Genomic DNA, 13,316 nt, shown 5'->3' with positions numbered 1-13,316 from the left:
ATGACCTCTACCTCAACTCTTTCAGATGACTCCTGCCCCGAACTGGGAAGATACTGTTCCCTGCAATGCCCGATGGGATACCAGAGGGACGATTTTGGCTGTGAGGTGTGTGAGTGCAGCATCCCCATGCCCAAGTGCCGACCCCTGACCTGCACTAAGACCTGCCCTTATGGATATGTGTAAGTACACCCAGTGTAATGCTTAAAGTGTAGCCACACTCATTTGTCATCCATGTTTTCAGCCTGCTTGTAAAGGCATCCGTGGCAGTCTGTGATGTAACGTGCAGATACATGAAGAACCTGTGCACTTTGACCTTACACACTAGTGAGACAGGAAAATGTAAGTGGATAGTAGATCTTCGAAATTCTGTTTTGACAGAGAGAAGTGATGAGTTTTCATTATGATCAAAGTACAATGTTAAGCACGTTTTCACTTTCAATAGCCCGGTATGAAGGGCATTTTCACTCATCAAAGTCTGAGTCAAGGTTCATGTCTTAGTCATATTGTTTCAATCTGTTTAGTGTGGTTTCACACTGTACTTCAGAGAGCAGAAAGAAGTCAGTAAGAAGCAGTCCAAATGTAATTCCTGTTGTCATCACCTACGTGAGATGCCTCAACCTATACTTTACATCGATTGGTTCAAAGACGAGCGTACGTCTGATATTGATGTGTTGTCAATTCAACCATTGACTTTTATGAATAAAGTGCATTTAAAAAAACAAGGGTAAACTTTCCATTTGAATGGAGAGAAAACAATTAACAGGTTAATTTAACAACTTCAGGTGCAGTAGTGAACACTAGTTGAAATGCACCAAATGAATGGTGTGACAGCACCCTTATATTCCCTAAATTCATTGTCTTCAGGTCACCTCCTGAATCTACATAGCTTTTGTTAATTATAGAAGTACAGTACTTATATTATCAGGTGTTGCTCTGAGGTCAGAGCCTGTTTGGTCACGTTCAGGAGGAAGCACCACAGACTACTGCAACAGTCGTTTGGCATCCAAGATCAAAGGCCCTACCTTGGTGGCCAATCCCAGGTCTTTAAATCTGTGTGTAAGAGAGCGTGCGTGTTTGTGTGCAAATTATTCACTGTGAGGTCCATGCTGGCCTCTTCACCCCCCCTACAATTCCTCTCCCCCTAATCCCATTTAACCCAATCAAACATCTGGAAGTGCTCTCTTCTGGGACATTTGGTCCCGAGGCACCACTCTCATTTCATAAATCATCATCTTGTCTCAAAACAACGATCAAAAACACATCGTGACAAAAGCAGCATTTATGAAACGTATACAGGCGGGATTCTTCTGGTATCTCGGCCGTGCTCGCTGGAGCCGCGATGCAAGATGGGACCGATATGTTGGGCGTGGGGTGCCAGAGGAGAGGAGAGGAGAGGAGAGGAGAGGAGAGGAGCAGGAAGTCCCAGCTTTATCCTTCATAAGCAGCTGTTTAAGTCTAGCCTCAGATGTCTAAAATCCTCTGAGAGCTTGCCAGCCCTACAATGCAGATCTGTCTTCTCACACAGGACCCCTGCATGTAGCCACCACAAAGAAACAAAGACACAAAGGATCACTGTGTTTGCAATGCTTGTATTGATGACATCCTGTGATCACTGTACATATTCCGAGCTGTGGGCGCCAGATGAATGTAAACCTTGTAAAGATTTTCTTAATGGTCTGTAGGTGAAGGGTAAGCTCAGGGTGGTTCTTACTATCAGGTTTTTTTGTGGGTCACCAGTGGGTTTTCCATCCTTCATAGCTCAAAATCATCACTGTGACCACACGGGTCATGAACGGTATTCCTCTGGCCATCACGGCTGCGACGCACTGGAAATTGTGCCGAGCCAGCAGTCCCAGGGCCCGGGGGCCCCACCGGTGCCTCCCCAAGCCCCCTCCATCCCCCTGGAGCCCAAAGCGCTGCTTGGCATTCCACACGCCATCTTTAAACAAAGCACTTGCTCTAAGGTCGCAGTACTCTCTGTCTCTGTATTTGTACAGTGAGGCTCTGGCCAAGCCCTCGCAGTGCTGTTTCAAAAGCTGTTATTGCTGCTTCAGCATAGATAGGCTCCTGTGTTTGCTGAGGCCGACAATGCTTCGTCCCCTTCATGGGACACAGCACCGCTCCTCTTGGGCTCGAGGGCTTCCTTTTAATTATGTCGCTCCGGAGAATGAAGATTAATGGAGTCATTAGTCAGGGGCCAAATGAGGCCACTGCTTCATTAAATAGGTATCATCATTTACCTGGAGGGAGGTAGAAAGAGGTTGAGAGAAGATGAATGAGAAAGGAGGGAACGTAGAGGGAGGGAGGTTGAGAAAAATGTGAGATACAGGTCGTTCTTTCATCTGAGGTGAGGACAGTTTATCAACCTGCAGCTCATCCATGTTTTATTAGGCACATAACGGGATCCAACTTTTTCCAGCCTCTGCAGCTTCGTCCTCCTTTTCCCTCTTTATGTGAGGATATCCCCGTGGTCAGCTTGGTACAATATCACTTAACTTTTACAAATCAACTATCAGCTCACATGACTAGGCAAAAGGACCTAGCTCTCTTTCACCCTCTGTTTTTCTGTTTCTCTCTCTACTCCCCCAATCAACATGTTTACCCGAGTTCTTATCTGGCCCCTGCTCTCAGTCGCTCTTATGAGTCTGCCAAGGGCTTTTGGAGCAATAAGGATGGCAGCAGGGTGAATTGAAAGCATCTGAATTGGCTTTAGATTGCTGCTTTTGGAGTCTTTTGGGTTGGTATGATGTGCAAACCACAGGGATCTCACATGTTGGCCTTTTATTTGGCCTTCTTCAAAGGCAGCTAATATAGGGAGGGGGAAAACAGGTCCAGATGTTGATTATACCAGACTGGAGCATCTGGATCTCTGTATCTCAAGACCCCATTGATCCATAGGACTCTCGTCTCGGAGATATCCTCGATGTGAAGCAATTTTGAACATGAGCGATGTTTACTTTCTAACATGATCTCCAGATAATTTAATTTAATTTGTGCCTGTGTTTGTTGCTATGCAGGAGGAACAAGCACGGCTGTGAGATGTGCCGCTGCGTCAAGTGTCCCCCCTTCACCTGTGACAAACACTGCAGCGATGGCTATCGACAGAACCGGAAGGGCTGCTCCATCTGCATGTGCAAAGGTAACTAAGCTCTGTTTGGAGTCAGATGCAAAATGGATTCACTTAAATGTAGTGCAGCCACTTCGATGTGTATCATACTTTTAGTTTTTGCATTTCTGACACTTGAGGATGTTAAATTCATGCAATTGGCCAGATTTACATAAAATGTAGAAATAAATGCCCTCTGAAACGGCCTCATGCCCTTTATGAGGACGAAATAATACTTTCCACAGAATTCTCCTCAGACATTGATGTAAAATTCACGGAACACATTCATGTTACATAGACAGTATAAACCTTTTGTATTTTGGACCGTGATTATTATTAAACTCTACGTGTGTACTCGTGGTCCCCAGAGAGCGAGCCCTGCTTATTATTGCAGGCTCCTGACCTTTCATGTATCAGCAGACCGTAACACTCCCTCATAGATTATTGTGACATTTACCAAACATGCTCCCTGAAGGATCAACCTTGTCACAATATACAGTATGTTGGCAGTGTAGAGGGTGGAGGATGGAGGCAGATAGGAGATCTCTGTTCGCAGTTTGAATCCACTGAACTGCAGCTTTAATTTCCTCTGACCTTTCACTGCTCTGACATGGAGACTTTTATGTTCTGCTTGTTTTGGTTCCTGTTGGTGTTTAGCTTCATACAGAGGGACTGTGTGCACAGCTCTAATTAGATTCCCCCAACACTTACATTTAGAGCAAGTATGCAGATGGATTATTTATGCCCCGCCATGTTTTATGTGATGTATTTATTTTGCCAGTTTAGCTGTATTATAAATATGTCAGGCTCAAATATACTCGGTTCAGTACATGTGGTTCCTCATCTCCACAGACGCACACAGAGACCAGTGTTATACTGCAAATAAACCTGTTTACCTGATGTTGAAACTCTTGGATCCGTCTATCTAGGCTGTTTATGGACTCAAAGATAGAACAGTTTTGATGGAGCATGTTAAAATGTGTGTTTTTGAAAGATTAAAATAAAACATAATAGTTATCTAAATATGATAGAGCTGTGCAATGTCATACACTGTGTTCTTACAAATTCATAACTGGTTAGGTTTCTTTTTTGAATAGTTTTTTTGAACAGCTACTCCACATTCCCTTGTCCCGCTAACTAATGTCTGCACTTTCAAATTTGTGTCTCTAGAAAGTAGCCACATCCCAAGCACCACTGCCCTGGCCCCAATGCCCAGCTACTGCCTCACCTCCAACGGGCACCGATATGAGGAGGGCGACGGCTGGCACGACGGCTGCCGCGACTGCTACTGCCACTCTGGACGGGAGATGTGCGTGCTCATTTCCTGTACCGTACCCAGCTGTGCTCACCCAGTGGTCAGGCTTGACCAGTGTTGTCCTACGTGTGAGGGTATGTCTCTTTACATATATTCAAACATGAATTTATATTATGAATATATTTCATGACCAACATAAAGGGATATTTCCTGGTTATTACCTTTCTCCATCTGTTAGTAAGATTACGCAAAAAACTAATGAACTGATTTTCTTAATATCTGGTTAAGGGTTTGGGTGGGGGCCAAGAAAGAACACATTAACTTTTGGAGCAGATTCGATGAAGGGGGAAGATCTATCAAAATTTTTAGGAATATTTGGGGAATCTTCATGTGTAAAATCAGGCGTATGTAGAGAGATGATATCTACAAACAGGTGAAATCTTTTCATATCTTTATAGTTTTTCTCATCACTGTAATATTTTACAAGCGACATCACTTAAAGGGATGGAACATAAGACAGAAACGATCAGATCAGTTTTAAACAAACCCTCAGGTTAGTCAAAGAGTAAATGAAGGAGAATGCCACAATTATTTCTCAAGCTCTCCATTAAAACATCCAATTTACAGACCGACTTTATGGTTCCCCTTCCGACCATATGTCATTGCTGAGAAAACACAGCTTCTTGTGTAATGAGTGATTAAGTCAACGTTAAGGGTGCTCTCACTTCCATGACTTCATGAAAGCAATCCTGCCATGTGCCCACATCTCAGCATGTTAAATCCTGTGAGCGCAGTGTTGTCATAACCGATAAAAATGGTTTCCAGAATCAAGAAAATACTGTTGGACCTCCACCAAGGTCTAACAAACGCAGTCTAACAAACGCAGACAACAAAAATAACCTCCTTTAAAAACTAATTCTGCCATTGGTTAAAGATCTGTTTGAATCATTCACTCTAGGAGCGGGCCTCAGGTCTCACTCAATTACTTCTTCAGAATCAGTCACATTTTGGTCACACATTCACGTGCACACACACATCTGGCACTATGCAGCCCATCGTCCCCTCGCAGCTCATTCAGCCAAGAGCTCCGGATCATTAGTCCATTCTAAGCCTTTGACTTGCCCACCACTTACACTTGCAGACACACAGTCTCTGTCTGTTTCTCTAAAAATGGAAGAGGCCCACTGATCCACACCCATACTTCTTTTTTTTTTTTCATCCACAACCCTCCAACTCATGCGGTGTATTTATGGAGGAGTGACTCAGCTGGCTGTTCAAATATTTAGCAGTGAAAGAATGTCTACAACTTTCAGAAGCTACGCACACTCTGCAGTCGGGGGACAATGGGCTAACTCTTCGCAGATGTCTGCTACTCAGCTGGACAGATAGATGTTTTCAAATAAATGAGTGTCAAAACACAACTTGGACACCGCCCTGCGCTGCTTGGCCTGAGGCTGCTTTCTAACGTACGGCGCTCTCCCATGGATCCTCACATCTAGAAACCCTTGAGAGTCAAGAGTCTTTTTACTCTCTCAAGATCATTGTTTCCCTTCTTAATGTAACGCTCATTGTCCAGAGCTAAATGAATGAATGTTTGGCACTGAGAACAACAACAGAAGGTGAATTTGATAGCAACTCACTTTTTTTCCCCCTCTTCTTCCTCTTCCTCTGCAGATGAGTCAGGCAGCGGTCAGCCAGAGGGGATGGACATGGTGGTGTGCAGAGCCCCCGGGGGGGAGTTCTACGTGGAGGGGGAGACCTGGAACCTGGACGAGTGCACACGCTGCACCTGTAGGAAGGGACGCGTCCTGTGCGACACAGAAGTGTGTCCCCCAGCTCTGTGCCAGACTCCCACCAGGAACAAGGACACCTGTTGCCACGTTTGCCCAGGTAATGGAATATAAAAAGACAGGAAAGACGGGGTGAAGTTGGAAAAGGGTGTATAAAGCTGAGATGTGCTATCAGCAGGTGGCTTTGAAAGGTCTCGCATGTTGCACTTTGTCGGGACGTTTTATGTCAGGCACACAGGCTCATAAAGAAACCAGCCAGAACCAGTTGGGTTTACACAGCGCTTCTCAGGGGCAGGCAGCAGCAGCACATGTGGACGGCTCTCACCCAGCGGTTCACACTGGAGCTCCGTCTAACGCTCTTACTGCTGGAAAGCAAAGAATGTAACTAATCTTTCCGGATCTGCACCACTCATTCGCATAGGTTATGGGAATACACTCTTGACGCAAATGTCAAGGCAAACACACACACACAAAAAAAAAACCCACACGCATATTTTATTTACAACTGCACCCTAACACTCGAGCTTCTTTCTCACACTCTTAAAAAGAACGTATCCCAAGCACTCCCGAGCATGAGGCCCACAAATCAGCGATGCATGACTGCGCCTGAGAGCTGCTGCTCCTTCTGGAGAATGCCGGCCCGCCTTATCGCTGCATCTCCACTCACAAAAGCAGATTGTCAGAGCCTGGCCTTTGATATATGTATGGGCCTGGTCACCAGGAATGTGGGAATAAGAGACATCACACTGACAGGCCCTATGATGTATGGTTACAGTAGGGCTGAGATCTCAGGCTCTGTTGAGAGAGATAAGGTCTGAGACTGATTTGACATCTGTCATATGGAGTCACTTATGTTTGTCTTTGACATTCAGTAAAGCATCTTATCTTGAATGCAGCCCTACAGGCCCAACAACCAGTGAGGATTAAGTTGTTATACAGCAGGGCTGAACCGCATGAGTCATGTGGAAGCAGCCGTCTCCATGTGGTTATATTCAACACAGACTACATAATATAAACTTTATTTCTATAGCCCCTTTTAGAACTAAAGTAACTAGAAAAAAAATATATAAGTGCAAAATGTTCAATCATAGAAAAACCAAATCAGATAAAAGAACAGCAATGCAGCAATGACATAACAATATTAAAAAAATAAATTAAAAAAAGTCCAGCCAAGACACTGTTTCTACTGATCTGATGTTGAGGGAGCGTTTGTTCCACAGTACTGGTGCTAAAGAGCTAAAGACCTAAAAGCACAATCCCCTTTAAACCTTTACCGTCCGACTTTTACAGCGTTTGCTCCGAGACCGCTGAGATGAAAGAATCAGACTAAGGGGTTAAAAGTTCTGCAATATGAAGCGGAGCCATACAAAAGAGATCAATACAATCTTAAACTGAGTTCTGAAGTGCAAATGCCAAGTTTCTCGCCGAGCGTCATGTTGGTTGTTCATGGTCCAAGACTAAATGAGTTCTTCCTTCCAAAAGACAAATGATAAGTTAAACTGTAGCTCTAACCTTCCATTCCCAAGCCCTGTTAAGTTCAATGTCTCAACTTTAACACGTATGTACTTTTATGATTGACTCTATTTATACCTGTGTAACCACAGAGGAGACGTTGAGCCCCTTGCTGCCGGTGAACAACAGCCAGCAGGAGTACTGCATAACCAGCGACGGGGACGTGCTGCTGGCTGGAGACTCCTGGAAGGCGAACGCCTGCACCAGCTGCACCTGCAACAACGGCACCATTCAGTGTTTCTCTCAGCGCTGCCCCGCTGCCAACTGCAGGGTGCCCGTCTTACGCAAGGGCCAGTGCTGCCCACACTGTCTCGGTGAGTCCTTTGGTGCCGCCTTGTGCCAAAGTTGCCTTCAGACTTCAGAGTGTTTTTGTTTCACTACAAATAAATGAAAACGTGAGTTTTCTAGTTTAAGATGAGGTTTATGTAATGCTTCCACATGCTGAGAAGAACTGTGAAACTTGTGTAAAACTACCATTATTTATAGAACAAGTGGTGCCACTGGAACAAGGCACAGCCTGTTGTTGGGAAGGTTATAATTCATAATGCTGCACCTCACTGAGAAAACGCCGGTTTCCAGACTGATGTGTGCGTATGTTTGTTCATTAGTCCTCGCCACTCTGGCGCTACACGGGGCAAACACAATCATTCGGAACAAAATTCCATGTGACACACACAGGGTACACTCGGAGCAAAAACATTCCTTGAGCATCCGCACATTCACACGTGTTTCCTGTCCCTGGCTGAAGCGGCCCGCAACGCTCTCGCTCTGTGGCGGCGCAGGAAGTCAAAGCTCCATGTCAGCTTTTCCTATAGAGGAAAACCTCAGCATAGGCTCCATTGTTCACCCTGATATGAAGCCGTTTCACCGGCTCTTTTGTTTTTCTTATTTGCCCAGTGGAAAACACAGCTTTTTTTAACCTAACGCCTTACAGAGTGGTGCAGTGGAAGTCAGGACAGTTCCTATAAACACAGCTTGTCAAGCAGACACCAGGGAGTTCACACACTAGCTCACAGTTGGATGTTTACACACCAGTCGTATTGGTAATTGATCTCAATCCTGTCTGCGCAGAAATCACAACATCAGTGCCGGTGGTGGTTTCCACCAGCGTCGGCAAGAAGACGGTCACAACGGTGGAGACCGCGGTGTGGATCACAACTGTCACTGTGCCGTCCATCATCCCAGATACAGGTACCTGCTCATTAAATCACCAGCTCATCAGACAGTTAACGTCTTCATTACTCCCTTCTCAAGTTAACACACTGCGCAGTAGTAACCACATCGTGTTTATTTGACATCATTGCTCTACAGTTCCTGCCAATCCCTGAGAGTGTTTACACCAGTGAAGGGTGTAGTGAAATGTAGACTAGCTAAAACAATTGTGACAAATGAACACTGACCTAATATGATCTCTCGAGACCTCCAGCGTTCATTTTTTAACCATGAGCACAGAGCTGGGATACTTGCCAAATGCCAAAGCAAAGACATAAGCCCTTTTGAATGTAGTAAATGCACATAATACAACAGTGAGTATTTGAAGTGAGACAAGCTCCCTGTGCTGGGATGGATATCTAATCAGGGTTGTTCTGCGTCCCACAGATGAACCAGGATTGGGTGAGAACTACCCCAGCCAAACAGAGATGGCCCTCATCTACCAATCAGCTGCCTGGATCCTAGCGGGGCTCCTCCTAGCCATCATCATCTTCCTCATCGTGGCGTTACTGATCAACAAGAAGAAGAAGTGGGTGCAGATGTCCTGCTACAGCGCACCAAAGAAGGTAACACTCGCTGTCTGAACGTCACATAAATCAGGTCTTTCATGTTGAAGCAGTGGATTAAAAAGGTGCTAAATTAAGCAGCTGCCTTCATATAAACAGCAGAGTTGATATGTGGATGGGTCATCGGGAGTGTTAAACCTACCATGACGTCAGGATTAAGGTGGTTTTCCTTTGTCCTGCACTTCCAACTGGAACATGGTCAAAATCTGTAGCTCCACCATGAAATGAGATTGTAGTGTCAGAAGGAATTTGTAAGGGACTGTTTTCAGAAGTCAAAATTTTGAGAATAGTCATAACATTACAAGAAAAAAGTTGATAATCTAAGAGACTAAAGTCGTTATATTACAAGAATGAAGTCATTATATAACAAGTAAAGGTGGAATTTTTGGTTGTATGTAATTTTTTATGGGAATATGAGATAATCGGCCCCTCGTCTGTGTTCAAATGAGGAATGTAAAGCATCTTGTCATTTTATACTTTAGTTTCACAAATAAAAAAATACGTAATCTTTTATCACATCAGCACTACATTATCGTAAGTATCAGCACTTGGAAAAGATTGTGAAAGAGCCCGTCTCTTTCCAAGACACAACCACAGACTGCCTCTTTTGTGGAGGAGGAAATATTTGGTAGTGGTCGACTGCTTTGTTATTATTAGTTACATCTGCTGATAGTCAGAGGGGTCTCATAGTTTCTCAAAAAACAATCAGATTGGATCAAGATTTTGGATCCAGGACTGGAACTTAGACGAACACATGTTCGACTTTTTCTTTATTGCCATAATATTAAACTTTATTTTCTTAATTTTTACTGTATTCATGTTTAATTATAACTTTATTCTTGTAACAGTATTACTTTTTCTTTACATTAGGACTTTATTCTTTCAATATTACGACTTTATTCTAGCAATATCAGAATCTTGTCTTTAATGTGTTATATTGTATATGTGTTTTATTTGTATATTTTAACAAAATCAGTTTTTTACATAAATTATCAAGCTTTTTATGTTCTGCTGCTAAAATTAAAACTAATTTGATTTCCCTCTCCTCAGACAGTGATCCTAAAGAAGCATGTCAACAAGAACTCAGTGGTCTACATGGAGCCCTCCAAGGAGAACAAATTTCAGAACGTGAAGAACGACTGCGGCATCATCCACTTCTCTCCAGAGATGAGCTCCCCCTGTGCGGACAAGATGACCATCCCCAGGGCCAAGCTGAGCATGGGCAAAGACTGGACGTCACGCTAAAGCACGAAAACACCCATAGAACACTCAAGACTCTGCAGATCAGAGCTGTCCAACACCTCCTCCTCTCTCTTACTGCTGTATCCTCGGGGCGCCACCATGTTCCCACCCTTTTCTCTGTGTCACAGTAAAACCGAGGGTGCTCCACGAGAGACAAAGCCAGTCACCTTGGTTTCTTTTTATCGCATGTACGTATTCTTCTGTTTGGCAGAGTGAGATGCTGGGAGGTGGACGGACGGGGTGGACATGTAAAGGACACGGCCACTCTGCACTCTGCTTTAAAACAGAGAAAGAGGCAGCCAGCGAGACCCCTCTGTCAGAATCAGACTTTGACTGTGAATTGTAATATTTTTTGCATAATGTTGCCTCCATGGAAACTGGAACGTGGAGGCAGTGAGAGGAGCTTTAAAAAGCTTTAGAACAAACAGGGGTTTGAGCTGTAGTTTAAAGGGGACAGAAGAGAGGAGACTGCCCACCTGAGTGCTGCAGTGTTTCATGGATGTAATCAGTAGCATCAGCAGGGAGGCCAAAGGAACTGATAATCCACCTGGATCAATATGAGTCCAGCAGCCAAATCGAGTCAACAGGCTTTAAACAGAATATAAAGAAGCGCAGATCCAAACCCCTGCTTTAGAATGTGTGGTTTCCATCTTTAGTTTTTGTATATTTCTACAGTATTTGTACTAGTTGAAATGTTGTTCTTAGCCGCCTCTCCTTTGTATCATGGGTGTCTCCGTGGGGCCAGATAGAATCATTTTTGAAAATGCCCGTTTGAACATTCCTCCACGTCACTTTCAGGAAGGACACGCATCCCGTGCAACCGCTCCTTGTTTCTACCTTCAAATGGCCTGAGTCATTCCATTCAGAAAACCCCCAATCACGAACCGCAACTGTACGAAAATGGAATACGTGAATTTGCCTTCTGATCTGGTCCACAACGCGATAATCAAACGATCTTCATAGAGTATCTCCACTCGGGCTTGTTTGAGCTTGGCTCCTCCATCAGTTGTATTTCATCATGTCAGGAAATCGCAGCAGGGTTGAAGATAAAGTGGAGTGATGCTCGTCCAGGAGGAATGTCAGTTTTATTGACTGCAGAGGAGACCTGAGAGGAATGGCTTTGATAGCGTGCCTCACTTCATCGCTTCATTCACGGCTGTGTGTGTGTGTGTTAGTTTGTGTGTGTGTTAGTGTGTGTGTGTGTGTGTGTGTGTGTAGCTACCGTTCACAGTGATGGTTAATTAAACGCCTTAATTCTATAGCCTTAATACTTTTTCTTTGATGATATCTTTCATTTAATAACTGTGTAAGCCCATATTGAAAAAGAAGAAATGTATTCATTCATTATTAAGATGAACTGGTTTGGTTGGATATCGTCACTGATGGTTCTCATCAGCTCTTCATTATACTAGTGAATTATATGACGTGGGGACATTAGAGTTTACTGTTTGTAACTGTACTAATGGTACACATTACAACGTTAGGAGCATGTTAAAGAGACGTAGCACTTTTTCTTTGGAGCCAGTGTTTTTTAAGAAAGCCCACTGCAGGATTCTTGGAGGGATAAAGGCCCTAATCAGGGATTTGATAGGCATATTAAGCACACCACGTAAACCACTCGAGTGAACACGCTGTTGCAGCTAGAGGCTCCACAAAAATCTGATCAGCACGGTGAAGGGTGGAATCTGAGAAGCGTTGTGAAACAAACCAAGGTTTCATAGGAAAAGTTTGGATCAAGAGTTCTCAATCCATTGCCAATTTCTCAATACAAAGAACATTCTGATGCCAAAATTGGTTGGAGACCAATTAATACTGAAGTGTTTCTTAGTAACAGTAGATTTATCTGTTTGAATCATGACCATGTGCTTTAAAATGAAGAGGTGACTGTAAAAGCTTACGCAATTCTTTGTTCTTCTATGTGTAAAAAAAACCAGTAGTTTAAATTAGTAGGACAGAAGATACCTTATTTATTTTTTCACATAGCTTTATTTATTAATACTAAACTATAGTTTGAGAATTTTTTTTTGTCTTTTTGAAAAATGAACTTTTGGTAGCTAAAGCTGCTGTACATTGTAGACCATTTACCATTTGTATCTGCTATATTCTATTCAACCTTATTTATTTCACTGTTGCAGACCCTGTAAATATGTTTCCTAGATGATGAACTGTAACATTTACACTTATTTTGAAAAATAAATGTGTGAACCAAAGTGGCTCTGGATGGTGATACTCTGAGTGATCCCCTGAGGTGCAGTGATATCAACGTGTTATCTGTGTTTTTTTAATCTCACCTGCACATTTGCAGACTCTGGCACATCTGGTCTCCTCAAATGGGATTTTGTCCTCTCTTGGGGCCTTTAAATCTGATCGTTTTCTTCTTTCTTATCGTGACTGTTCTTATCTCAGTAGTGTGAACAGATGTGTTTAGCGTTGATGGGTTGTGTCTGAGGTAGGGGGGAGGGGGTCCTCTGAGCGAAGAGCAAGTCGACCTCTCATCTAACCAGTGGCCTAATAAAACACCGGAAAACACAAAGACCTGCAGGTCAGAGCTGGAAACCTGGATAATCCTCAGCACAGACTGCACTGTTGTTTTGACTTGTCCGTCTTAGCTTGCTCATAAACTTCAAGGTGAA

At 43.6% G+C, this 13,316-nt stretch overlaps 1 protein-coding gene across 2 annotated transcripts in view; it reads left to right on the top strand.

Annotated features, from left to right (window-relative positions):
• The window catches only part of crim1 (cysteine rich transmembrane BMP regulator 1 (chordin-like)), a 35,598-nt gene extending 22,705 nt beyond the window's left edge, over positions 1 to 12,893 (top strand). For both annotated transcript variants that reach the window (XM_069536354.1, XM_069536355.1), the window contains exons 8-15: positions 26 to 179; positions 3,018 to 3,139; positions 4,277 to 4,495; positions 6,036 to 6,251; positions 7,756 to 7,977; positions 8,735 to 8,854; positions 9,263 to 9,441; positions 10,492 to 12,893. In XM_069536354.1, the coding sequence (XP_069392455.1) occupies positions 26 to 179; positions 3,018 to 3,139; positions 4,277 to 4,495; positions 6,036 to 6,251; positions 7,756 to 7,977; positions 8,735 to 8,854; positions 9,263 to 9,441; positions 10,492 to 10,686 (1,427 nt within the window). In that variant the 3' untranslated portion in view covers positions 10,687 to 12,893. The remainder of the gene's footprint in view (positions 1 to 25; positions 180 to 3,017; positions 3,140 to 4,276; positions 4,496 to 6,035; positions 6,252 to 7,755; positions 7,978 to 8,734; positions 8,855 to 9,262; positions 9,442 to 10,491) is intronic.
• Positions 12,894 to 13,316: the final 423 nt, after the last annotated feature.

This window comes from Paralichthys olivaceus, chromosome 12 (genome assembly GCF_024713975.1).
Source record: "Paralichthys olivaceus isolate ysfri-2021 chromosome 12, ASM2471397v2, whole genome shotgun sequence".
NCBI lineage: Eukaryota > Metazoa > Chordata > Actinopteri > Pleuronectiformes > Paralichthyidae > Paralichthys > Paralichthys olivaceus.
The sequence above is the reverse complement of the archived record's forward strand: the minus strand, read 5'-3'. Positions and strand labels throughout refer to the sequence as shown.